The 26,499-nt window shown below is 50.8% G+C and overlaps 2 protein-coding genes across 2 annotated transcripts in view; one reads left to right on the forward strand and one right to left on the reverse strand.

The window, feature by feature from the left end:
* The window catches only part of TBCD (tubulin folding cofactor D), a 159,110-nt gene that overhangs the window by 51,046 nt on the left and 81,565 nt on the right, over nucleotides 1–26,499 (forward strand).
* Nucleotides 670–8,996, reverse strand: ZNF750 (zinc finger protein 750). Its single transcript, XM_042916799.1, has 3 exons — nucleotides 8,716–8,996; nucleotides 1,696–3,315; nucleotides 670–1,553 (listed from the first exon to the last, which is right to left on the reverse strand). The coding sequence occupies exons 1-3, from the start codon at nucleotides 8,910–8,912 to the stop codon at nucleotides 845–847; spliced, it is 2,526 nt and encodes an 841-aa protein (XP_042772733.1). The 5' UTR covers nucleotides 8,913–8,996; the 3' UTR covers nucleotides 670–844.

Here is a 26,499-nt window from a genome sequence, read left to right on the forward strand (position 1 = left end):
TAGCAATATGTACATCATTTTGGAAAATGGAAAAGGAGGCTGAACGAGTCAGGAAGTTCACTGTAACGTCATACAGAAGTAGAGTACGTTAGCAATAGCTTCACCAGCAATACATTTTCCTACTGGAAATAAATTATTTGTATAAATAGCGTCTTGATGTTTGTGTATCTTCACTCATAACAAATCACATAATTTTTACATACAGCACTTTAATGACAGAACCGGAAATGTTTTTTTCATGGCATTTTTTCCCAGTAATTGGTATTTACTTCAAAACACACAGTAGATTTGATAGCAAAACAGTTAAAAGCAGTTTATTCTAGTGCTAAGATATTTATAAGAAGAGTATTTTTAATAGTTTTCCTGTAAGATGGATTACACTTAAAAGCTGTCTTTTCATTTGTGCATTCCATTTGACATTTTACAAAAATGAAAGTCAATGTTGAACTCATCAGTCTTGAGTATGAGTCATTTAAATATTTTTACAACCAAAAGTAGAAGCACCTTTGAATATTCTTGCTCGATATTTTCAAAACCTGAATTGCAGCTTCTTTCTTTTCTCCTTTCTTCCTTCCTTCTCTCTCTCTCCCCCTCTCTCTCCCCCCTCCCTCCCTCCCTTCTTCCTTTCTCTCTCCCCCTCTCCCCGTCCGTCTGTCCGTCCTTCCTTCCTTCCTTCCTTCCTTCCTTCCTTCCTCTCTGTCTCCCCCTCCCCACTCCCCCTTCCTTCCTGAGAAGCAGGAAGCTGTATTGTAAAAACTGACCAGGGAAAGCTGCGGTGCCAGTCAAGAGTTGCTGCTGTCATAACCTACTTTGGAAGGTGTGTCTGCATCCGGCGAGAGCGGCACTAAGACACCCGTGTTCTCTTACGGAGGGTGAATACTCTGGCTGTGTCACTCGGCTTCGTCTTCTTTGTTCCTTGCTGGGACTTCCCTGCATCCCTGGGGCTTGTCCTCTTTTGCCCTCTGGGTCTGAGGTCACACTGAGCCTCCGGGTTTTCCGTGGCGCTGAGGGTGGGTGCGTCTTGTGGGCAGGCGGACTCCGGGGCCGTGGGCTCCCCATCGCCCATCCGGACGTTCCCTGGGCTGTAGGCCGCCAGCTGGCAGAGGGCCACGGCCGCTGTCTGCTTCTGCTCATCACTGCTGTCCAGCGCTCTCGCGTCCTGGGCCTTCACAGCGGGCGTTGTTGGTGGCGCCTCCACGGCATCAGGGCTGCTTTGGTTCGTCTGGGCGTGTTCTGGCCCATCTTTGGAAGTTTCCGTGTCAGTGTTTTGAGCAGCGGTGCTGGCAGGTTCTGCCTCTTGCGGTGGGCTGTGGAAGGGAGGTCTCGGCGTCAGGGCGTTACAGGGGTCCTTCACCGAGAGGTTGAGAGGCATGTCCTGCACCTCTGCAAAGTCCTTGTACACGGGGCTGTGAGTGGCTGGTCTGGCCTCTGGTTTCTTGGAGAGGTTCAGCGGGGCTGTCCTGGAGCCATCTTCTGGGCTGGAAGGTGTGGCCTCTGGGTCGTGAGATGCGCTTCTGGTCTCGCCTGGAGCATCGCCGTTCATGGCATCAAGGCTGAAAGAGGTAAAGAGAGGCCTTAATAGGACCCTTGCTTAAAAAAGCTACTGTCTAAAAAGCATTTTGAGCAAGCGTGAGCTTGGCTAATGGAGCACAATCAGAGATATGTTTTGGAGATCTCGAAATGAAATTTTCTTACCTTTTTGGGGACTCTTCTCTGTTTTCCAGAGCCTGGGAATTTGGGTGCTCTGTGCTTTTCTTGACAGGCTTGAAGGCTGTGAGACTGTGTTCAGGCTGATGGAGCCTTCCCAGGGTGCTGGCAGCTGGCTTGTCCGAGAGGCCGCACAGCCCGGCACACGGCTGACTTGTCTGCGTGAAGTTGGTGGGACTTGGCCTTCCGGGGGAGCCTGTGGCTGCGCTGCCCGCGCGAGGGCTCATTTTGGTTCCCTCTGTGTCCCTCTGCCCATCTTGGGAGGGGTCTTTAGTCTCGGGAGTTGGGCTCCCCTTCTCAAACTCTGTGTTTTTTCTGTGGGTGTTGGAAGGACTTGACTTGGACGGACTCAGGGCCGGGTAGAGCAGGGCGGTTTCTTCCAGTAAGTGAGAGCTGTGATCTCTGGAAATGCCCGTGACAGGTGGGAGTCTGAGCCCGTAGGAGGAGAATGCAGACTCTGGTCTGTAAAATCCATAAGGAATTGGCAGGTTGGAGTGATACTGCTGGAAGAACCTGTAATGGTCATATGCCGAGGGGGGGTTCAAGTGCTTGGGGACCGGCCCTGGGGGAGGCAGCAAGTGCCTCTGGTCTTGGGCCCCGTAGACGGACAGCAGGGGGGCATCACACTCAGGTGAGTTCCCAGCAAGTAGGTAGGGTGAGTAGATGGTGGCCAGTCCGTGCTCTGTGTAAAAGTGTGGCTGGTACTCTGGGATTGCGGGGTGCACGTAAGGGGAAATGGCACTAAACCCCTTTGTAGACGGGATTTTGTGTGGGAACTCTGGCGGGAGGAAAGGCGTGCCAGCTTTCCACGGATAGCCAGGAGCATGGAACGCAGACTTGGTGTGGAAGGAGGTGGCTTTGGCCGTGGGGCCGGGCAGGGCCAGCAGTTCAGGAGCCTCAGCGTGCTCTGGCCCTTTGAGTCTGTGCTCTCCCACTGGGACAAAGGCTGAAGGCCGCACAATGCCTTCCAGAACGGGCTGGGTGCCCCTGGTGGCTTCTGGAGCTGGACTCAGGGGTGCTGCTTCCTCGTGGAGAGCAGACTTCTGTCCTGGGCACCTGTGGGGCCCACGTGTGTGCAGTTCCACGTTTTCCTTGGCATCGTCCTTGGCGAGGCTTTGCTGAAGCTTGGTGTCAAAGTGTGGGAGCCCATTGACAACAGGCTTGGCAGAGGTGGGTTTTGCTGCCGTGTCTGGCTGATTTGTCTGCTTGGGGTCCAGAGAGTTGGATTTGGGGCACTTGGGGACGCGGTCCTGCTCTGACACTAAAGTGATGGAGTTTTTGCAGAGACCATACTTCATGTGGTTGAAAAGGTGTGACTTTTCATTGCAAGTGAAAGGGCACTGGAAACACTTATACTTGAAGGGTTTTCCTGGAGGTCTCGGGATGTAATGCGGCTTTTTTGGTTTTCGCTCTTTGAGAAGACTCATGTTCCTTCTTGTGGTGTGGGTGCTGGTCCCCTCGCTGGTCCGGTCGCTGCCGGCTCCTGTGCGATTATGATCTGGCGGCTGCTGCTGTTTCTCCTTGGCTTTCTTTCCAGGTGCTTCTATTTGCAGCCTCCTCCATGTGCTGTGGGTCTGATGGGGGAGGTCTCGCTCATTGGGGTGGGGGCTGCAACGGAGGAGCAGAGCCTTAGCCTCACAGTAGGTTACCTGAAGGTATGGAGGGGTCACCACCCTCGTCAGTGTGAGGACGAGATGAGCACCAGCTGCCCGCTACTTGTAACCTGGCCGCCAGCCCCCCACGCTGTTCCTGTTTGCTCAAGTCTAACCTGAAAGAGCTGGCCTGGGGCCAAGAGTGCGGTGTGTTAGTGTCGGCTCTGAGAACACCTGTAATTCTGTGAGTTTTGGGAATCTTTGTCCTGTGACCTGAGGCCTTGGATGCCAAGGAGGTTGTAGACCGAGGCCAAGTGACCATTGGGACCCCCTCCCCCATCCACATTCGTGGCATCTGTGGTGCGCTGACCGAGACCACAGGGGCCTGGCCTGTGTGTGGCTCCTTGGCTGTTCTGTCCTGTTTAATCATGTAGTGTTCTATGTGTGGAACTTAGGAAGGAAGGAAAGAAGAATATTTAAATATGCAGTCCCACTCTACTGCTTCCAAAATCAAATGAACAAGTCTGCTTTATTGGTGAGTAGCATTTATGCTGTCTCACATACAAATGTAAATGCTGTCTTTATGCTGACTCACATGGTTCTAAGATGCCATCAAGGTGAGTTTCTGAGCTGTGTGAGTGACCGAATGTTCTCCTTCACTGCCCTGTTATCACCGCCCACCTTGTGAGCAGCGTGGAGTAAGTTCTTGCCCCGTCCCTGCCTGCTGTGTGGACAGCTGAGAATACTTCCAGCCCAGGGCGCTTGCCTGCCTTTCCTGGCCTTACCTCCAAATGGCGGTGCCTATGTGAGAGGATTGTGGTAGCACACCATCCCAGCCTTTACCCTTTAGGAAGTGGGCCTTGGCCCATTCTTGGCAAAGTCTTTGGCATGTGATGGGCATGGATACGGTGGCCAGTGGGGGCCGTCACCTGCCTTAGGCCCTGGCGGGGGCTGCAGGTGTCCCTGGCTTTCCGTACCTTCCCTGAGTGCCCTCCTCTCCCTGACCCTTGCTCTCCCAGGCTTACCCAGAGGCCTCAGCCCGCCTTCCTTCACAGGCTGCTCCCCACACCCCTGGGGCCCTCTCGGCCTCAGAACCCGAAACTGAGGACAAAGACACGAGGTCTGGGGGGATCTTGCATGGCCCCAGTGGTGCAGCAAGGTGCCCCAGACCAGCCCATGGTGTGACTGTGTCTAGGGCAAGCGTGTGGGTGGGGAGGCTGGAGGGCAGCGGGAGGGGTCAGGGCCCGCTGTTTCACATAAGACCTGCAGCTTCTAAATGTTTTCAGACAGCTTCAAAATAAAGTTAAAAAGGAAGGAAATGATTTGAGAAAACTGTTTTCAGGGGCAGTTTTGCTAATGAGCAGCTAAGGTCGGTCCTAAGCCTTGTGAGATTTCGTGGATAAAGCATCCCTTTCTAGACATTGGGGTGGCGAGAACATTCAGCTGGAAAGCAGCCTTTTAAAAGTAGAGAAATACATATGGGAAATTGAAGAGACTTGTTTTCACAAAATAAAATGTAGTTTCTCTGCAATGCCTTTCCTTGCCGTCCCACACACTGTGATGAGGTAATCGGCAGTGTCAGGATCGCGGAGGCAGGTGTAGTTGGGTTTTCACTTGGATACTGTACATTTCTGAGAAAGCTTGCTCTGATTTTATTCTCCGCAAACTGGTTTCGCTACTCATTTATTCCTATTCCTTAAAAACACAAAGAAGCACCCCCTCCCCCCCTCCCCCCCCCCCCCCGCCCCGAAACTGCCTCTGTTAACCTGCTTTGTCATCATTCAGTGCTTTCAAAGCTGTGTATTTACTAAGAAGTGGTTTCTGCCGATGCCTGTGGCCCTTCTCTTGTGAGGAGTTTCTGCAGAGCAAGAGTGGCGAGGCACGTGTATTTTGGGTGAGAAACGAGATTTTTGGCTGCCCCATGACCGTGACCGGGGAGAGGGAGGTCCCAGGGCCCTCCAGGGCATTCACTGGCTCACCCTGCCCCCGACCTCCCCTTCCACGGTGCGGCTGCAGGAGCCGAGCCTGTTAAACATGTAAGCATAGCTTTATGTCTTTCTAACTTTCCCTCTTATTAAAGGGAAAAACGTGAAGTAACTCTTTATGAGTTCAGTCCATACCTTGGGGGGAAGGTACGCTCTGGGCTATAAAAGCACAATTTCCTTGCCGCCCGTCAGGAAGCGATTCCAGCCAACCCGGGCCAGCTAGATAAGTCAGCGGGCGTGTGCCGGCACGTCTCCCCGTGCTCCCTGGTTCTGAAGGCGTGAGAACCTCTGCAAGTCAGGTTCCCATGATTGTATAGGATGTGTTATGGCAAAGATCCGAAAAGTGATTTCATCACTAGCTGGAAGCATCATGATCAAAATGATGACAGTTGCAAAACTTTATCAAGTGTGAGCCCAGAGTCTAGTGATGCCCAGAGTGGACACACATACAGCCCCCTGGCATCCAGAACCCGGGAGCTCATATGAAGGAAAAATTCCCTCAGGATTTAAGAGAATGATTCAGATGCACTATATAACGATGTGTTAGTTTCAGAAGCAGTGTTATTTAACGCTGCTCATACTTTCAGGCAAACCTATAGATAAATCTGTGTTAAAGGTTATCAAACGTTTATAAGAGGCAAGTTATATTTCAGTTATCCTAGTGTTACCCAGAAGAATAATTTAGGTAATAATTCCTTTTATGTTAATATTAATTAGTATGTACTTTTTTCCGTCAAGTGATGTCATGTCTAAAGTTCTGGTCTGAATTTTTGTTCTTTGTTCAGTTAGCGTACAAGGACAGTAACCAGGTTCTCCGGGGATCATGCTGGTGCCCCGGGAAGTGAGGGTGTTCCGGGGCTGGCCTGTGGGAACGGAAACCTGGGATGTCACAGGTGCAGTTGTGTCCCTCACTTTGGGTAAACTGACCTCTCAGTGTTGCACAATTTGCTAATTAAAACAAGGGCACACAGCTGCCTCCTAGGCTGACGGAGACGGGCGTATTCACTTGGCCATAAAAACGCGGTAACGTCGGAGAAATAAGTGGGTTAAAACTGAGGCTATTGAAAGCTTTCGAAGGGGACAGCCTGTAGAATGAGGTCGGTCTGAGAGTTCTGGCCGGGTGAGGTGCACCAAGGTGCAGCGACTCCACCTCACTGCCCGGGACCTCATTGGTCTTGCCCTCTGTAGGGACACCGTTTGTGACCGTCTCTGCCAGGCCCGTTTCTATCCGCTGGGCTTGGTGCTGCCAGCAGCTGCTGCTGTTAAATATTCCGAAAAAGGGTATTGTTGCCAAAACAACACAATCCAGAACTTTAACTGTTAGTAGTAAGTTTGGATTTGCATTGGGAGGTGAGGTTTTTCTGAATGTGCTGAGGGGTGTTTCCCATAGGCTTTCCCTGGGGATGGCTTGTGCCTTTCTCAGTTAACTCATAGCTGGGGAGCTGCTCATAATGCAAGACCCCTTGGATTTGATTTTCCTTAGCTGCAGTGTTAGCACCTTTTGAAGCCCAGATGTTAGCCTGGTCCTGAAAGGTCTATGTGTCACAATGCTGTTTACTCTCGACCAGCAGGAAGTGCCGGGAGCTGCCTCCTCACGCACCTTGCCTCCGGTCAGGGTCAGAGTGGCTGTCACTTAGATGTCGTCTGTCCTCTGCCACCTCCCTCTCCGAATCCTCTTGACCATGCGGCCCCTGCACACAGTGTCCACACTGAGGGGGAGAGACCATGGGGGTGGTGACATAAAGCCACACAAGGGGCCCGGCGTGAACATTGAGAGGTTTTCCCATTTAAAAATGTCCCTTTTGTAACCTCAAGTATTTTAAACATCTGCTTGTGTCTAGCTGATGTACTTCTTAGCCTGGAAGGTGCCGCAAGCTGGCTCTGGCCTCCGCATCTCTCCTCCCGCAGGGCCCCTGCTCGCAGGCCTGCTGGGCGTCTGGGCCGAGCTGCCCACACAGCACTTTGAGCAGCCTGTGGTTTCGGTTGGCCACAGGGTTTTGTTTGCTTGTTTTTGAAGTACTAAATTGCCAGTGCCCCGTCTCTCCATAGGTTCCTAAGTGTGGACAGTTAATGTCCTTGCCAGTTGTTAGGATGATGGTGAGTGGCTGGCATGTTTGAGAAGTTTCTAAGGAGTTAGAAATCCAAAAAAGACAAGAGAAAAAGATTTTTTTTTGAACTTTGATAGGACACAAGAGAGGTAATTATAGCTCAGCTTTATAGGACATTGCTGTGATGGGCTGGGTAACTATGCTTGTCGCGCATGTTAACCTATGAACTGAAATAATGCTGTAATGGTCCCTTGGGTGCTGTCCGGCTGTCTGGCAGGGAGCCTCGTTAGGTAGAGCGTTTTGAAGGGCATGCTATAATTACAATATTGTGATGTGGCGTTATTGCATAACCCAAGGACACGCCATTGTCGCCTACCCACTGGGGTGTCGCAAGAACGAGATTTGTGAGTTTTACTCCAATTGAGCTTTTCCAGTGATTAACCGCCACTCCCTCCCAGTCTCTTGGTTCTTTAAAATGAAGGATAAACTTCAGGTTAACCATGACCTGGGAGAGAGACAGTTTTCTAGAATGTAGTCAGGAAGAATGATCTGGAAAACCAACCAGGGCTGTTTTGAGTTTCAGCCAGAGATCCTGACTTCACAGACGTCTGCCCTTACCAGTAACGTACACAGCTTTAACGCTGGACAACCTGTCACCAGAGCCGGTCCCCTCAACGTGCCCGCCTTCTTTATCCTTAAAAATACCAGGTTAAAGCTTTGGAAGGAGTTTGTTAATGCAAAATAAAGATCATAAATGTAGACAGACTTTGCTTACATGAAGTCTGACTTTGGTCAGACCTGGCCATTTGGTCAGTAATTGTTCTCATAGCTGGTTTATGAGAAACTTTATAAGGGGGAAAAAACTCCTTTTTGTATATTTAGGGATCCTCTTTGGTTAACTTTTGTTCTTTCAGCTTTGGTAAGCATATGTCAAAACAGTACTTATTTTAAACTTGAAAAGGTCTTAAAGTTAAACTGTAAGTTCAGCAGTTTTCTAAACATGTATATGTGTATGTTTACATTTGTATATATATGATGTTTTAATGTTGAAATTTATTGTAGTTTATTTTTAAGGTGAGGAACAAAGAAGCACTTACTATATACATTTGAGTTTTAGTTTAAATTTTATGTAGAAATGAGGTCTTAATTTCTAAATAAACTTGTTTGTATTCTTAGAATAAAGTGTAAGCGTTATTAAAAGTTTTGTAATTATGGTCTCCTTTCCAGCGATGCACCTGCTGGGTCCTGAGTAATCCGCAGAGAATAGAGCAAGGCAGAGCCGGCACCGGGCAGGTGGTTCCCTGAGCCAGATGGTTAGTTCAAGATGCGTTCTGAGAGTAGTTTTGAAAGGAAAGTTGAATTTGAGAAGAAATGGGTACTTACCGGAGCCAGGCAGTGCTGGGAGCGGTCGGGTCAGGAGCCGTGGCTGACGGTGCCCGAGAGCAGGACCTGTTCTCACGCTCGCTCGCTGGCTGAAACTGGAGCCGGCTGTCCCAGTGGGAGGGGTTTAAGTGTAGGAGTCGAGCCCTCGGGGCGTAGAGATGCACCTGATATTCCTCCCGCCCGCAGCTACGATTCATGTGTTTGCACCCACCTAGCTGCTTAGGAGCAGCGTCACCAATGGGCTGGCACTCTGAGCGCCACTTCTGAGCCTCTTGGAAGCTCCCTGCTTCGGTCTTGAGAGTGCCCTTTTTGTGCTGCCCGGACGCTCCTGGGCTGCAGGGTTCTATGTGTTCGCAGTCAGGATAGACACTGGTGGCGTGTCGGTGGGGCTCTGACCAGTGTGTGATGGTGTAACAAAGACACCGTGTGGGGAACCTTCTTCCGTGCCCGGGTGTATGTAGTAGCAGCAGGCAGACCCCGAGAGTTAGTCATAAGTACGTCTCCCCGAGGAGGCCATGCTCGCAGGATCCTTGCTCCCAAAGGTCTGAGCGAGCTTTTTCCCCTGTTGCCGTTCTCTCTCCCTTGTGCCTGGGAGTCAGCCTGCTGCCCTCCCCGTTGGGCGGGGGGCGGGGGGACCTCGGCCGCCTCACCACAGGGGCCTGTCGCCGCATGCCCTGGACGGGCACCAGGCTCTGGGCTCGCTGCAGGGCTGCTGCCGGGACGGGCACCGGGCTCCGGGCTCGCTGCAGGGCTGCTGCTGGGACGTGGCTCTGCTCCTCTCGCTGCCCCCGTTCTGATAACTAACGCAGAGTCTGTGTCTCCCTCCCTGCTTAGGTTGCTTGCTGCTCAGTCTGTGGCTGTTAGTGAGGCGGGAACGAGGTGTTGGTTTGGGGACAGAAAAGGGAGGTGGTGCCAGCCGGGGTCACGCATGGCACGTCTGGCACCATGGTTGGGGTCGGGCTTGCCAGGCCTGATGCTGTGGTTTTTTGTTTTAATTTTATTTTAAGGCTTAAGATTTTACTTGGCTTTACCTTTGTATTGGGTTCTTTAAAAAAAAAAAAAAAGTTTTTAGTTATTTTTGTCCAAATTAGACATCCATAAAACTTAAAGTTCTATAAAAAATAGTTCTATAGATGTCATCATGAAACAGTAATTCATTGCTGTTCCTCTTACCTGTGGCTGGGTGGCGAGGCACCCCAAAACTTGGAGGCATAAAGAACCGCCATTTTATTACGTCTCATGATGGTGGTTCAGGAGTGCGGGCCTGCCTCCGAGGGTATGGCAGGCCCCACTGGTGGGGCCCTGGTGGTATTGAGCTGGACTGGAGGGTCCACCTCATGTCCCCAAGGGCACGGCCGAGCTGTCTTCTCCGTGTGGTCTCACTTTGGAGGCCTCCCCAGGAGGGTGGTTGGTGAGGCACCTCCCATGTCCTGCTTCACCTGTCCAGACTTGAGGGGAGGGCAGCAAGCCCATGTCTCAGTGGGACACTGTCAGACGGCTGTCCCTCCCATCTCTGTCCAGGAGCAGCACTGGGACCTTTTCTTAGCTGAGTATTTTGGTGTTTACCTCCTTGATCCCAAATAACATTACTCTGTTGCTACTTGTGTTCCCTCCACCTACCTCTTACTCCCAGTTTTGGGTGTTGTCTGCTGACTTTCCTTTGTGGAAAGTGAGAGTTTTGCTGTCTGCTCTGCCCCCATGCTTGCCTCCCCGTCATCCCGAGGTCGCCTTTCCCTCTCTCCTGTATCGAAAGCCTGCTTCCTGGATCCCGTGTCTTCTCCCTTGGGTTGATCCTTTGTGTTGATAGGAAGCACATCCTGTCTGTAGGCTCCTGAGAAAGAGTGCAGGAGAGGTGGACTTGTGGAGACCTTGAATGGTTGATAGTGTCTTTATTCTTCATGGTTGATAGTCTGGCTGGGGATAGAACCCCGGGCCAGAGACGTTAACTCCCAGGTTAGAAAGGGCTCTCCTCTGCATGTAGCTTTCGGGACTGCTGTGCAGAAGTGCCTGCCCATTCTGATTTCCTGATTCTTTCCTCCAGAGTTTGAACATGAACGATTTCAAACAAACAGGTGAGTCATAAGAACCTGACACCCGGGTCCTTGATGGATGTTCGACTATATTTGCTTCGTCACAGAGGTCTGCCCTCCCACCGTCCCCCCCCCCCCCCCCACGTCCCAGCACCAGCCCCGCTGCACTGCAGAGTCCGCTGTGTTTGACCCCCAAACAAGTCAGCAAGCATGCCGTTAACTATTTGCCCACAGTTCCTCTTTTAAAGCCACTCCGCAGAGGGCACAGGTCTTCAGAGTTTTGAGAGGCATTTTCTCTGCCACGATCACCCCACCCAGACTGAGGCAGCACTGGTGGGATTCTTCTGTCCCAGCCGAGTGTATCCTATTGTAGAATTTCACAGAGGCGGTCACTCCTGACCCTCCTATTCTCATTTCCCTCAATGTTCTCTGCCAGCCCTCTGGTGAGCGCTTCTTCAGTCTCCAGCGCCTCTTGTGTTCTCTGGCACAACTTCCATAGTGTCTGGTGAGTAGTTGCAGTGGCTTCTCTTGTTTCTCTGAGGGTCTTAATGACGGTTTGGGCGGGCGGTGGGCGATTCCCGCCCTCTCTGCACACCAGCCCATCCTTCACCTCTCTCCATGCCCAGAGAATTAACTGTCTTCAGTGGCCCTCATAGCGCCCTGTGTTTTAGGCCCCCAGAGTTATCTCGGGCCTTTCAAGGATCCTGCGTGTAGACCAGACAGGTTCTGGGTTCCCCACTTGTGCTCAGGCTTGGTTTCCAGCCTGCTGAGTGCCATCTGCATTGTGGCTTCCCTGCCTTCCTTGACCCTGTCGCTTACACCTTGAAAAGGGAAAGCAGTCTCTGTAGTCGCTAGTGGGATTCCAGCTGTTGTGTGTGTTCAGTCTCCTCCGTTACCCAGAAATCTTGTGGCTACGTTTCTGACTGAGGTCAAATCTTTGGGAAGAGCATGGGGGTGGTAGCTGGCAGGTACTGAGCATTCACTAGGTGTGAGGCCCTGCACTGGGCACTCTGCCTGCGTTAACGCCTTTAATCGCACCGACAACTCTGTGCAAGCAGTCAGCACAGAGAGGGTAAGTTATCCGGCTGAGGTCACCCAGCCTGAAGCGCGACAGAGCAGAGTCCTAGTGGACAGTGGAAGGGCTGTACAGGCAGGGGAGGAAATGCCTCCCTGTGAGGTGCTGTGGCTGGGAGCCGGCTCGGGGACCCACTCAGCACAGAAGTGCTTGGAACTTCAGTGGGGTGGCTGGCGGCCAGGCTCCCGGCCTTGCCGGGCCTTGATGGGTCTGAGCGTGGGGAGGGACGGGTGCCATGGCTGCGGCTGCTCTTATGGGGAGTGGGCATCACGGCTGGGCTCAGACAGGTGCTGCTGGGCCTCTGCTCAGCCACAGCATCAGGACTTCACCCTTGTGGGTGTGGGTCTCACTGTCCTGCTTGGAGGGTGAGGCGTGGTGAGGACGCAGCCGCTATGGCTCGGCTCCTGCTTGCTCCCCCGCCTCTCGGCTTCAGGCAGCACGTTTTAACCGGGCAACGTCCCTGTCCCTGTCCCGTGTCCCTTCCACTCCCCGTCCAGCAGCGCTCTCTGCACGTCTACACTCTGTCTGCGGGCAGTTATGTGACCTGGGCCTCAGTCCTCCCTTCTGTAGGAAGGCGTGCGGGAGGCTGCTGTTCGTGGGCTGCTGGGGGATCCCACGAGGTAGACAGGGCAGCCCACTGCCACTGCATGTGTCCTGCGGGAATGGCACGTGCCACAGGTAAAACCTCTCTGCTGGAGGAAACACATCACGTCTGTTTTTGACCTTGTGAGAAGTAGGAGATAGTTTTGATTTTTGCACTTCTCTCGGGGTGCTGTGTCTGGGGGAAAGGGAAAGGGAAAACACGAGCTCTGTGAAGGTGTGAGTCCGTTTCTTTAATTTGGGTTGTTGTTGGAGGAAGTAAGTCCTGACCTGCTGCCAAGATGACATTTGTTAGATCTCGAGCTTAGCAAATGCTTCCTAATGTCCTGTCCTCGTGGCCCATCTCTGGGGAGGTCCTATGACCTCTGGGGACTGGGGATGGTTCCTGGGCCGGAGCGCCTCACCGTGGGGGCTGCGTCTCAGGGCCTCAGGCTGGCAGGGCGGGATGCGGCCCCTCTGGGGGACCTGGTGGTGAGGCCGTGGGGGCCTTCCAGGCAGACTCCAGGCTCCTGAAGCCTTAGCTCTGCTGGCCCTGTGGGGCTGCCCATGGGCACCCCTGTGGACAGGCACCTGCGGGACACTTGGGGGACCCTCTGCCCCTCCTTTCAGGTCTCCTCTCTATGGGACTGATGTCTCCTCCCTTGCCGCCAGAGTCTCGGTGCTGGGGAGACTTCCCCTGCGTGGCTGAGTTCTGCTGCCAGCATCCCACCCCCACTTCTAGGTCTGTAGACTGAGGGGCAGGTCTGGCATCTTTCCTAAGCTCTCGTGGGGTGGCGGGGGGGGGGGGGGTCTCTGAAAGTCTGTCAGCCTGGGGTAGGACTCTAGGCCCTGCTGTCCTGTTCGGAAGCCACTGGCTAGGCCTGGACCCTGTCTTCTAGGATCAGGAACCCAGGAGAACGTTGTTGCCATTCGTGGATGCTCCTGGCCTGGCACCCTGGCCCAGGCCTGTGCGTGCCAGGATACGCCCCTGTGAGCTGAGCAGGTAGTGGGTGCGGGACCTTGCCAGGAGCCCAGCAGCCCTGAGGGTCCTTGCCTGCCCCAGGCATGAAGACTTGGCTCCTCGAAGCTGAGTGCTGGGGAGCTCGGAGCGCACTCTGGCCGAGGCGAGGGCTCCTACTGTGATTGTCTTTTGCAGGCACTTGGTTTCTCCCTATAACAAATACTGACAATGTCAGTGCAGTTTTACTCTGTCAGACGGTTGGCTAATAGAGGAAACGAAAGTCAAGTTAGTTTGGCCATCTCATGACGTAGGCCAGGGCTTCTGGGAGTGTCGGGAAAGTTCTCTTGTCAGACTTCAATTTTCCTTTGATGAGTAAGTCTGAGATGTGTAATCTGCTCGAATTTTAATTTGCTGCTTATTCTGGTAACCCCACGTTGACTTTTATGGATCTGGGGCTACTTTGGCTTTGGAGGAGAGCACACAGGCCCCCTTTCCTGCCGGGCTGCCTGGCAAATGGTGGGCAGTGCCCTCTGCCTGGGGCAGGGCCAGGGCCTGCCCCAGAGAGACGCTCAGCAGAGACGGCTGCCCGGCCTCAGCTGCGGGGCACACAGCTCCCCAGGCTCCTCCCTTCCGGTGCCTTCCCCCTAGCAGTGTGGGAAGCGGGATAGAAACGGATGTGGAATGATCCTGAGCCAGGGTGGAGGTGGGAGACACTTGTGCTTCTTTGGTTGATGGGGTCTCGGAGCCAGCACTGCATGGCTCTGCCCTCTCCTCCTTCCTCCCCTGGTGTGACCCGTGCTGTGGCTTCCGTGTCTGCAGTGAAACTTGAAACCGTGGGCTGTGGGCTTGTTGTGTCTTGGGCTGGGAAACTGTGAACGTGGGCCAAGTTTTGAGGATCCACACGGTTTTCTTCACCTCCTGCCCTCTCCCCACCCCGGCAGTGAGCAGCGTTTCACCACTCTCTGTGAGGCTCGTACAGGTGGCCAGGAGCAGGCGTGAGGCTCTTTACTGCCGTTGTCCAGCTGGCGTTCCCAGGCTTGCTTTTTGTGTGCTGGTCTCTGGGTGTGTTGACAGCCACATACAAAGTCTCGTAGTTCAGCTGAGCAGGGATGAGTAGAAAGAAACGCACAGGTTTCCTTTCTCTTTTTCTCTCCTGCTACAAACGGCGTCCGTGAACGACAGCGGACGAGTGAGGGAGGTGCTCCCAGGGTCTCGTGGTCTCTGCCTCTGTCCCACCCACATGTGCCCTGACTCCTGACCCTGTCACATGTGACTTCTCTGCCTGGGCTCGGCCCTCGTGGCCACGCCTCCTCTGGGCTGAGTCCTGAGTCGGTCCGGTTTCAAACGCGGCAGTGAGTCTTTTTCTCTTTTATTTCCAGACATTTGTTCGGGTTCTTTTTTTTTTTTTTTTTTTTTATGAGCTTCCCGCTCCTTCTCTCCAGCTTACGCTCCTGCTTTTATGTCACCAGTACAGCAAACCTGTGTTCCTGGTAGTGTCTGTCAGGACCTGTTGCCTCAGGTGCTTGGGCTTCTGGTGCTTTGTCGTATCTGCAGGCTTCCCTTGTGTGCTAGAGGATGAACATGAGGGTTTCTTCTTATTGGCTCGTTTTCAGCAGGCGAGCGCCGCTCCACACCCTGTGGGGTGTGGCACAGTTCCGTGCTGCTTCTCCAGGGCATCCTGGTGGACGGCCTGGATCGGGCTTTGTGCCTGCGCCTCAGCCTGGGCTTCCCCCACTCCAGGCAGTGTGCATGGACGGCCCAGGCTGGGGGCTTTGGTTTCTCATGGAGGCCTCCCCGCCTCTTCCAGACCCCCCGGAAGGAACAGGCCCCCCGTCAGCAGCCCGGCCAGTCCTTCCTTCCACCAGGAGTCCCCGTGTGAGAGGCCCTGGAGTTGCCAGGGTCTCCGTAGGCCCAAAGGCCCCCTGTCCCGAATCCACCAGTAGGGTTGGTACTATTCCCAGGCACTCTGTACGGTGTCCTTGCCAGCAGTAACCAAAATAATAACAATTACGGGAAGAATGAGTCTTCATTGGGCACTTGACTGTGTACTAGACATTGCTCTAAGTACTTAGCTGAGTTAAGGACCCCACATTCACCTTGGGGAACTGCAGTGTTTGGAGGGCAAGATGTGACGTGAGCACTTCCTCTTGCAGGGCGCCACCGCCTGCTGCCGTGGTTTTGCATCGTGTTGGCTTAATGAAGCTGAGACCCTCTGCCAGAGTCCCCTTCCTGCTGGTTCTGTGAGAGGATGTGCGTGACTTGGAAAGCAGAGGCAAGGCAGTACCACGTGTGTGCCTGTGAGGCCGGTCCTGGGTGGTGCAGATAGCCACGTGGGTTAGGTGGTGGCCCTGCTCCCACAGGACCCTCTCCGTGGTCCTCTGGACCCAGGCTGGTTTGTGGGCAGCCTGCCCACACCCTCCAGGCTCCACCGCTCCTCACTTGTGTTCAGGCGTCCCTCCATCCTTGCTGCCCCTCACCGTGCCCAGGTCCTGCTGACACACAGGCCCCACACAGAGGCAGAGGGAACAGGCGTGTGTAGACTGGTCACTCGGCCCCTGTAGCCACATCAGCTCTGATCGCTGCATGAATTTGTACGTAACTTGGTGTTATCCTTGGCTGACCTGAGTAAATTGTGCTTAAAACTATGAAAAGCAGAACTCAGACTACAGAAATAAATGGACAAATCTGGTATGTTTCTAAGAGCTGAAAATCCTCTCTCACTTATCGGCAGGTCAGTTAGGAACCACAATAGTTGGAAGCATGTCTGTGTGATTTGGACAACACAAATAACCAGCTTGATTCCCCGGATTTACACAGAGCTCTGCAGTCATGTCCCCCGGGGAGTACACAGCTCTTAGACACACAAGGAACACTTACCAATGTTGCACAGTTCCTGGGTCATAAAACGAGTCTCAGGAAATCTCAAAGAAACTCTAGTGCACAGACAGCATTCTTTGACCACAAAACAGTGAAGTTAAAATTCAGGTACAGAAGATTAAGGTTAGATGTGAATGTTTAGTTTTTAGATTTCTAAATAACACACAAAGAAGAAATCTCAATAGTAATTTTACAGTAGAAACTTAAAGAGAGAAATGACAGTAAAGAAATTATTACATATCAAAACTTTCGAGATGCAGCTGCTGTGTGTTTGAAGGGGAGTTTAGAACCTTGGGCAGAGTTGTGAAAGTGTGGCCTGAGGCCTGGTCTGGCCTTGGCCTTGAGCCAAGAATAAGGTCTCCCCCCCCCCCCCCCCTTTCTTTTTTGAAGGGGAAGCTTTTTGTTTGTTTTTTGAGCGAGAGAGTGCAAGTTGGGGAGAGGGGCAGAAAGGGAGAGAGAGAGAATCCCAAGCAGGCTCCATGCTCTGCACAGAGCCTGACGAAGGAGCTGAGATCATGACTTGAGCTGAAATCAGGAGTCAGACACTCAACTGACTGAGCCACCCAGGCGCCCCCTGGGTTTTCCTTTTTAGAAGAAACAAAGAAAGAAAGAGACAGAGATGGCCTGTGGCCCCAGAGCTGGAACAGCCACGCTCTGGCTGACCCTGCCTAAAGTGCTCTGGCCAAAGGACTGGACGGGAGCAGGCAGCCGGGCAGTGCTGGAGACGCAGAGAGAAGGCAGGACCTTGCCGCTTGCTGAGGGGTGAGAAGCAGAGTGACCGGACCCTGTGAGACAGTGAGGCAGAGCCATGCTGTGTGCACCGTGGGGACTAGGAATGGTTGGTAAGAATACCTCTGCTGGTAAGTTTGGTAGACAGTCCTAGAGAAATACAGTTTATCAAAACTGACCCCAGTGGAGGTAGAAAGGTAACTTGTCTGTGCTTCACTACCCTTATTTAAAAATCTGGATGATGGGTACCCGCCTTTAGGGGGTCTTTTTAAATAGTTTTGTTGAGATATAACTTATCCATACTCTTCACCCATTCACAGCGTACACATGAGTGACATTTAGTCTGTCACCATCCATTGCCACCATCCATTCTAGAATTTTCTTCGCCTCAGAAAGAAGCCTCACACAACACTGATCTATTTCCTGTCTTTCTGGACGTGCCTGCTCTAGGTTTTTCTTGTACGTAGAGTTGTACTGTGTGTGGCCCTTTTAGTGAAAGACTGGCTCCTTTCACTCAGTCTGATGTTTTTTAGTGCTGAATACCGTCCCCTCGTTTGGTGTGTTTGTTTGCTCAGGCGGCCACGGCAGAATACCCAGACTGGGGTATATCTCTCAAGTCCTGGAGGCTGGAAATCTGGGATCAGGATGCTGGTGGGGCTGGTTCCTCCTGAGGCCTCTCCTCAGCTGGCAGACGGCCACCTTCTCCCCCCGTTGTTCCATGGCCACCCTTCAGTCTGTGTGTCCCTGTCCTCATCTCTTCTTCTTGAGGACACCAGTCCTAATGGATTAGGTTCTGCTCATACAACCTAATCTAACCTTAATTACCTCTTTAAAGGCTTTGTCTCTAAATATGATCCCATCCTAAGATGCTGGGGGTGAGGACTTCAACTTACAAATTTTGGAGGGGACAGTTCACACAGCAGATGGATGGACCACATTTTGTTTATCTGCATATCAGCTGATGGACATTTGGGCTTTTCCACTGTTTGGCTGTTGTGACTAGTGCTGCCGTGAATATTTGTGTGCAAATTTTTTTTTTAATTAAAAAAACCTTTTTTTAAACGTTCATTCATTTTTGAGAGATAGAGAGTGTGAGTGGGGGAGGGACAGAGAGAGAGGGAAACAAAGAATCCAAAGCAGGCTCCAGGCTCTGAGCTGTCAGCACAGAGCCCAACACAAGGCTTGAACTCAAGAGCCGTGAATCATGACTTGAGCCGATATTGGACGCTTAACCAACTGAGCCACACAGGCACCCCTTTAATTAAAAAAAAAATAAAATAAAAAAAATTTTTTAAAACATTTATTTATTTTTGAGAGACACCGAGCACGTGGGAGAGGGGCAGAGAGAGAGGGAGACACAGACTGTGAAACAGGCTCCGGGCTCTGATCTGTCAGCACAGAGCCCGACACAGGGCTCGAACTTCCAGACTGGGAAATCATGACCTAAGCTGAAGTTGGACGCTTAACCGACTGAGCCCCCCAGGCCTTCTATTTTTTTTTTTTTTAATTTTAAATGTTTATTTTTGAGAGACAGAGAGAGTGTGGGAGCAGGGGAGGGGCAGAGAGAGAGGGAGACACAGAATCCAAGGCAGGCTCCAGGCTCTGACCTGTCAGCACAGAGCCTGACGTGGGGCTTGAACCCACAAACTGTGAGATCATGACCTGAGTGAAAACAAGAGTCTGACATTTAACTGACTGAGCCACCCAGGTGCCCCTTGTGTGCAAATTTTTGTGTGGACATAACTTTTCATCTCTCTCGGGTCTAGACCTGGGTATGGGACATAGGGCCATTTTAAAGATTAAAGAAATGAACTCATATCAAGAGTTGGAACAGTGTTTGGCATGTGATGAATTCTGTTTATTTGTTAGTGATGACGGTGGTGATGATGTGTGGCGCCTCTTTAAGACGAAAAGGATTATTGGGGTCCAGGCTATTTCTGCCTCATGCTAACATAGCTACCCCCGCTTTCTTTTGATGAACATTGTCTTGGTACGTTTTTTTCTTTCTTTTATTTAATCGTTTTATATTCCTACATTTTAGATCTGTGTCAGACCAAAAATCCACTCATTGATTTTTAACTGGTGAGTGTACTCTGCTGACATTTCATCTCAGTATCGACATGCTGGGATTTGGGTCTGCTGTCTTACTTTTTCCATTGCTTGTTGTATATTTAAAAAGGTTGTGTCTTTGCTTTTTTCAGGATATGGTTTCTCTTACATCTTCCCCCCATCCTATCCCACATCTTCCTCCTCTGTTGATTTAGAAGTTATATATTGTATTTCCTTTCTTAAAAGATTCTTTAATAATCTTTAGACTTATATCATGAATATTTAAAATCAAAAATTAGTTTCTTAACCCACCGTAATACACAGCATACCCCAGTGTTGGTCACTTCTCACCTGATGTGTCGTAATTGTCAGGTTATCCATTCTGTCTTTTTGTTGAACTAACATTATACATTATTATCTTTCTTAAAAAAGTGTTTATTTATTTTGAGAGAGAGCACATGCGCGTGCAGGCACGAGCCAAAGTCAAGAGTTGGATGCTTAACCAACTGAGCCACCCAGGCGCCACTATACATTCTTATCTTAAAAAGTGTTTGTTTTGGGGCGCCTGGGTGGCGCAGTCGGTTAAGCGTCCGACTTCAGCCAGGTCACGATCTCGCGGTCCGTGAGTTCGAGCCCCGCGTCAGGCTCTGGGCTGATGGCTCGGAGCCTGGAGCCTGTTTCCGATTCTGTGTCTCCCTCTCTCTCTGTCCCTCCCCCATTCATGCTCTGTCTCTCTCTGTCCCAAAAAAAAAAAAAAAAAAAAAAAAAAAAAAAAAAAAAAAAAAAAAAGTGTTTGTTTAGATGTTCCTATATGTACATAGAATTTCTATAGTAATTTAATAGTAATTGCTAACTATTACTTTTTACATCTCAGATCCCTCCCCTTTGGGATAATTTTACTTCTTTTTTTTTTTTTTTAATATTTTTAAAATGTTTGTTTATTTTGGAGAGAGGGAGGGAGGGAGGGAGGGATACAGAATGCGAGCAGGGGAGGGGCAGAGAGAGAGAGGGAGACACAGAATCCGAAGCAGGCTCCAGGCTCTGAGCTGTCAGCACAGAGCCAGATGCGGGACTTAAACTCACAAACTGTGAGATCATGACCTGAGCCAAAGTTGGATGCTTAATTTACTGAGCCACCCAGGTGACCCTGGGATAATTTTATTTCTTTTGTTTTTGTTTGTTTTTAGAAGTTCCTTCCTAAGGGTTTCTTAGTAGTGATATATTTCAGTTATTATTTGCCTGAAATTTCTTTCTTTCTTTTTTTTTTTTAATTTACCATTTTTTAAGTTTATTTTGAGAATGAGCACAAGTAGGGGAGGGGCAGAGAGAGAGAGGGAGGGAGAGAGAGCCAGCCAAGATGGCTCCACACTCCCAGTGAGGAGCCTGATGTGGGTCTTGAACTCACAAACCGCGAGACCGTGACCCAAGCTGAAGTTGGACACTTAACTGACTGAGTCACCCAGGTGCCCCTGAAATTTCTTTTTACCCCTCATTCTTGATGATGATGTAGTTGTATGCCATCCCAGACGGAGTGTAGCTTTGCCTTCTCTGGCCTCTGTGCTCTCAGTCGCCTGGGGCCAGTCAAGTGGTGGTTCCTTTAGGTAAGGTTCTTCTTTTCTGTGGCTACTTTTAGGATTTTTCTCTTTGTGGTTCTGGAAAGTTCTCAGTTCTTCCTTGGAATTCTCTTTTTCAATTTTTTCCTTCCAGACTCCAGTTAGACCTTTGTCAACCTCATTCTGTCTTTCTCTTTTATCTTACATATTTTCTATGTCTTTTTCTCTGGGTTGTGTTATTGGTTATGTCTTCAGATTTTTGCATCATCAGAGTCATCTCTGTCAGAGACAGACCTTGTGTCTTTCATTCCAGCAATCATCCATGTATTATGTACGTTAGATTTATAGATAGCACAGTATGCGTATGATGTATATTTAAACTATCTAAAATTGCCTCGTCGTTTCTGATAATATCTTATTTGTAACTCCCTTCTCATTTCATCTTTTATTTTGTTATTATTTTTTTAATGTTTATTTTTGAGAGAGACAGCATGAGCAGGGGAGGGGCAGAGAGAGAGGAGATACAGGATCCGAAGCAGGCTTCAGGCTCTAAGCTGTCAGCACAGAGCCCGATGCGGGGCTCGAACCCACAAACTGTGAGATCATGACCTGAGCCAAAGTTGGACACTTACCGACTGAACCACCCAGGCGCCTCTTGTTTCATCTTTTATTTAAAAGTTTATGTGGAATTTTATAAATTATTATGTGAAAGGTCCAAATGTCTAAGCTCCTTTTGATTTAAATCAGATGATTTTTTTTGTTTGTTTGTTTTTAACTGACACTGCCGGCTGGGCTGCTCATGTGTGGACACCGTCTGCCATGCTTGGCCCCTGACACCCCTGCCAGGCCGCCTTCTACTGCGTGCCCTTCCACTGGATGCCCTTCTGGCCTGCGTGGGCAGTGACACCCGCTTCGGGGACCCCCCTCCCCCAGTTCCACTCAGGTTCCTAATTCTCACACTCAGCTCCCCCTCTGCAGGGGTGCCCTTCGTCCTGGCCCCTCTGTCAGGCTGCCTGCCTGCCTCATGGACCCCTCCTCGCCCCATGTGGGCTCTGACAGCGTCCCCGCCCGCAGGGGTTGCCCTTGCCTATTCTGCCTGATGGTTCAGGACTGAATTATCAGGGGAGGAAGGCAAAGGTGTTTGCTCTTAAAAAAACCTGTGTGTTTTAATTGAGGTAAAATTCAATTCATAAAATTAACCACTAACCGTTTTAAAGTGAACAATTCGGTAGCATTTGGGACATTCACAGTGTTGGACACCTGTCATTCTCTTTCCAAGATGTTTTCATCGCCCTGTGAAGAATCCTGCCCATTCCTCTCTCCTTGTGCCTCCCCAGCCCCTGGCAGCTGCTCATCTGCATTCCTCTTTGTGATTTGCCTATTCTGGAAATTTCATATCCTTGGGATCATACGATTTGTGGCCTTTTGTGTCTGCTGCTTTCACTGAGCGTATCTTTGAGGTTCATCCGTGATGGCGCATGTGTCAGAACGTCCTTCCTTTTTATGACTGAATAATATTCCGTGGTGTGGATCCATCACTTTTTGCTGGCTATTCAGGCATCCATAGGCATGGTTTGTTTCCACCTTCTGGCCGTCGTGAACAGAGCTGCTGTGAACAATCGTGTACAAGTAGTTGTTTGAACACACATTCTCCTGTGTTTAGGGTATATATCTTGGAGTGGAATTGTTGGATCATATGACAAGTCTATATATAACCTACCAGGGAGCCACCAAACTGTCTCCCCCGGCAGCTGCCCCATTGTACATTCCCGCCAGCCGTGCCGGTGTCCACGCCAACACCTGTTCTTTTCCATGTTCTTATAGCCAACTCAGTGGGTGTCTCTTTATGGCTTTGATTTATATTTCCCTAATGACGGACAAAACGGAGCGTCATTTCATGTACTTATTGGCCATTCGTGTATCTTTGTTGGAGGAATGTCTATGTAAGTCTTTCACCCGTTTTAAAATTGGGTTGTCTTTTTATTGCTGAGTTATAAGAGTTCTTGGTATATTCTAGATTATAGACCCTTTAAAGATAAACAATTTTTACAAGTGTTTTCTCCCATTCTGTGGTTTGTCTTTTTATTCTCTTGATAGTGTTTTTGTATCCTATCATTTCTTTATTGTAAAAATGTCACCATTGTTTTCATTCTTTTTAGTTCTCTTTCTCTCCTATGTGTTCACAGTGTTTGGGGTGTGTGTGTGTGTGTCTGTGTACATGCACACATACACGTGCATTTATACAGATTTTTAAAAAGTATCTTTAATTTTTTTGTTTTTAAGCACTTAATATTTCTTTACTTAGAATTGGGATTCTTTATGAGAGAATTTATAGTTTAATGAAGGAAAGCAGAAAGCCCAGCAGAATAGACTGTGCTAGAATTTGTATGTGATACAGGTGCAGGAGCCATGCAGATTATGAAGTCTGCGTATCACCTAGTTGTACCTGTTACTTATAAGCATTGAAATTCAGGGGTGTCTGGGTGGCTCAGTCAGTTGAGTGTCCGACTTTGGCTCAGGTCATGATCTCACGGTTCATGTTCAAGCCCTGCATCGGGCTCTGTGCTGACAGCACAGGGCCCACTTCGGATTCTCTGTTCCTCTCTCTCTCTACCCCTCCCCTACTCACTCTCTTTCAAAAATGAATAAAGATTTTAAAAACATTGAAATTCGTGGTATAGGTCAGAACTAAGATCGTGACTTTTATGGACACGAAGTGGTGTGGGTGTGTGTCATTTATATACAGTGTACTCAGAAAGTCACGTCTGTGTAATTTATATTAGCCACTTCTATAACATTTGTGCTATTTTAACGGAAAATATTTTTATGAGTCTTCTAAGAAGAAGTTTTGCTATCTGAGGAAAAATCCTCACCTACTAAATCGATTTCCACATCTTCCAGATTTTGTTGTCTATTTCTGCTAGTTGTGGCCCATTTGATGTTTAAAATACAACACAGGCTGCCTGCTTTGATATGAGGCTGTACTGGTAAGGTGGCTGGACGGTCCCAGTTGACGGGAATTTCAGATTTGCTTGTGAGAGTAGTGCACCAGCCTTGTTCCCGTGACACTGCCCTAATGACTGGTTAGTAAGGGCACCACGTGGGTGCAGGGCACGACCTAGGCTGTTTTTTTTTTTTAATGTTTATTTATTTTTGAGAGAGAGAGGGAGGGAAGGAGAGACAGACAGACAGACAGACAACATGAGCAGGGGAGGGGCAGAGAGAGAGGGGGACACAGGATCTGAAGCAGGCTCCGGGCTCCAAGCTGTCAGCACAGAGCCCAAAGCGGGGCTCGAACTCAAGAACCATGAGATCATGACCTGAGCCGAAGTCGGACACTCAGCCAACTGAGCCAGAGCCAGCCAGGCGCCCCTAGGGTGGTCTTTAATGTGCCTGGGCTGAGAGTACTGTGCTTTCTTTGTGCCTATTTTCACACTTCCTGTCCCCTCTGTGGATGGAGATTGTCCAGCATGTGATGCAATTGTGAGGCTCTTGCTCTCTCGGGAGCCTCCTTGGGCCTGGGCGGGCGGTGCGGTGCGATGCCCAGCTGCCCTGTGGCCACCCCATGTTGCAGGCACTTCCCTGCCTCGGCCTCCCAGTGGGCTTGCGGGAATCCCTGTTTATGTCCTATGGAAGCCGCGGATGGCCGGAGGTCTCTTGGGGCCTTGGGACTGGTGGTGGCCATGCTACCTTTTGCTTGTAGCAGGTGGGTGGCCTGCAGTCCCCCAGCACTGGCTCGCTGGCTCTCCTGGGAAGTGCATCTTGTGGTGGCGTCTTGAGAAGTGGCCCCAGTGGTCGTGCCACATAAGGAAATGCAAAGGCGAAGGCTTTGGTTTTTCTCTTGCAGGCACGGCTGCTGTTTCAGGGTTATGAGCTGGTCTGGGTATGGAGTCCGTATGAGCCCTGAAGTGGGAGGGCACAACACAAATCCGAGGAGAGAGAGTCGGTAGCAACTAGTGTCTTGTCAGTGGCAGTGGGGAAGTGCTTTGGGGCTAATTTTGTGTTGTATTTTGTGGAGATGAAGTGAGTTTGCAGCCCTCCTCACCATACTTAACTGTCTCTGTGTTACCCTGGGGAGGTCACGGGAGCAGGGGCAGGTCACAGGGAGGGGAACTGGTGGGGTGGGGTCATGGGGAGGGGAGGTCACAGGGGAGGTGGCTGTTGACCTCCAGGCAGTGTCATTGGAAGGGTGCTGTCCACGTCCACCTGGCCCTGCTGCCCACGGTGGGGATTGAGACAGAAAGAGATAACGCTTCTGGAAGCTCAGTTCAAGACGGTGGCAGGCTTGCCGTTGACCAAAACTCTGATGGCCTTCACATTCGTCCTTCTCCCCAGTGCTGGCCATGTGACCTTGGGCACTGTGCCTTCTTTCTGGCTGTGTACATCTGTGTGTCAGGGCAGAGGGCTCTTGGCCCTGTAGGTCCACCAGCTCAGAAATGCTGTGCCGTAGGCATCTTGGGGCCCTTGGAGGTCTGGGCTCTGTGGCTGGGAACCTCGGTCTGTGACTCAGCGGCAGAACTGGTCTCTGACTTCCGGGTTAAGCCTTTAATTCTCCTGAATGCTTGTTTTTGCTTCTTTCAAGTTGATGTACTAGGGCCACTGTGTCATCAGCTGTGGGCGTTTCATCTGCCAGTGCAGTGCTCATGTCCCCTCCCCCGTGCCCCCTGCGGCCTTTGGCAAAGGGACAGGTGGACAGATGGGCGGTTGTCCCTGTGCTGATAGCCAGGCAGCAGAGGGAGGAGGAGCCTTTTTTACCTCTCATTGAGAAGGAGGATTGTTTGTCGGTCATGACAGTATTGTTGTTTTTGGTCATGACAGTGTTTAATTTGCAGAGAACAATTACTTAGATTGCTTGAAAAGAAACAGCTTTTTAAAAAAATGTTTCGGGGTGCCTGGGTGGCTCAGTCGGTTAAGTGGCCGACTTTGGCTCGGGTCATTATCTCGCGGTCCATGAGTTCGAGCCCCGCGTCGGGCTCTGTGCTGACAGCTCAGAGCCTGGAGCCTGTTTCAGATTCTGTGTCTCCCTCTCTCTGACCCTCCCCTGTTCATGCTCTGTCTCTCTCTGTCTCAAAAATAAATAAACGTTAAAAAAAAAATTAAAAAAAAAAGTTTCATTTATTTTGAGAGAGAGAGAGAGTGAGTGGGGGAGGGGCAGAGGGAGAGAAAGAGAGAGAATCCCAAACAGGCTCCGCGATGTCAGCACAGAGCCCAATGTGGGGCTCGAATTCGTGAACCATGAGGTCATGACCTGAGCTGAAATCAAAAGTCCGACGTTCAACCGACTAAGCCACCCACGTGCCCTGAAAAGAAATAGTTTTAACACAGAGTCTGGGTTCAGGCTGGGCCGGTCTCATTGGGAAGCTAACACCCCAGTGTGGCAGCCCAGAGCTGGGAGATGCCACTGGCTTTGAAGGCCCTGACAGGTGCCTAGGCTCCCTCCTGAGGGTGCAGTCTGTCCACCTCAGGGACCTCCTTCTGCTGTGGCCTTCACACACTTGGGTGGTGCTGTGATAAGCACATCCCTTTGTCCGTTTCGTGGGGTCTGTGTGGTCGCTGAGTCCCTGGGCTCTGACACGAGAGGTGGGTGTGCCCCTGAACCTGGGTGCCAGGATGCGGTGTCGGTGACCTCGGTGGGGGAGCATCTCCCACCTAGGGGCTTCGTACCCGTGACTTCTTCTGTGTGACAGCTTCCCCTGGGTACTGTTGGCGTTCTGCTGTGTGAATTTAATAAACCAGGGCTGTGTGGGGACAGTGTGGCTGTTCGGTGGTGTCGCTCCAGGCGCTGCGGCTCAGCTCATCACCTGCTGCTGACAAGGTGACAGCTACTCACGGACAGCCCTGACTCAGCGGAAATGTGTGCCGCGGGCCCCTGGCTGCTCTGTGGAGCAGGGCCACCTCTGGTCCGTCGGGGCTCCTGCTCTTTCCTTCTGG

This window comes from Panthera leo, chromosome E1 (assembly GCF_018350215.1).
Source record: "Panthera leo isolate Ple1 chromosome E1, P.leo_Ple1_pat1.1, whole genome shotgun sequence".
Taxonomy (NCBI): Eukaryota; Metazoa; Chordata; class Mammalia; order Carnivora; family Felidae; genus Panthera; species Panthera leo.

Bases quoted from the DNA above. Each gene is read 5' to 3' on its own strand.
- ZNF750 (XM_042916799.1), bottom strand. From the start codon at position 8,912: ATGAATCGTAGCTGCGGGCGGGAGGAATATCAGGTGCATCTCTACGCC. The intron at 3,316-8,715 runs GTAAGTACCCAT...CCTCCGTTGCAG, and splicing joins CCCAGCACTGCCTGGCTCCG to CCCCCACCCCAATGAGCGAG. The intron at 1,554-1,695 runs GTAAGAAAATTT...TACCTCTTTCAG, and splicing joins AGAGAAGAGTCCCCAAAAAG to CCTTGATGCCATGAACGGCG.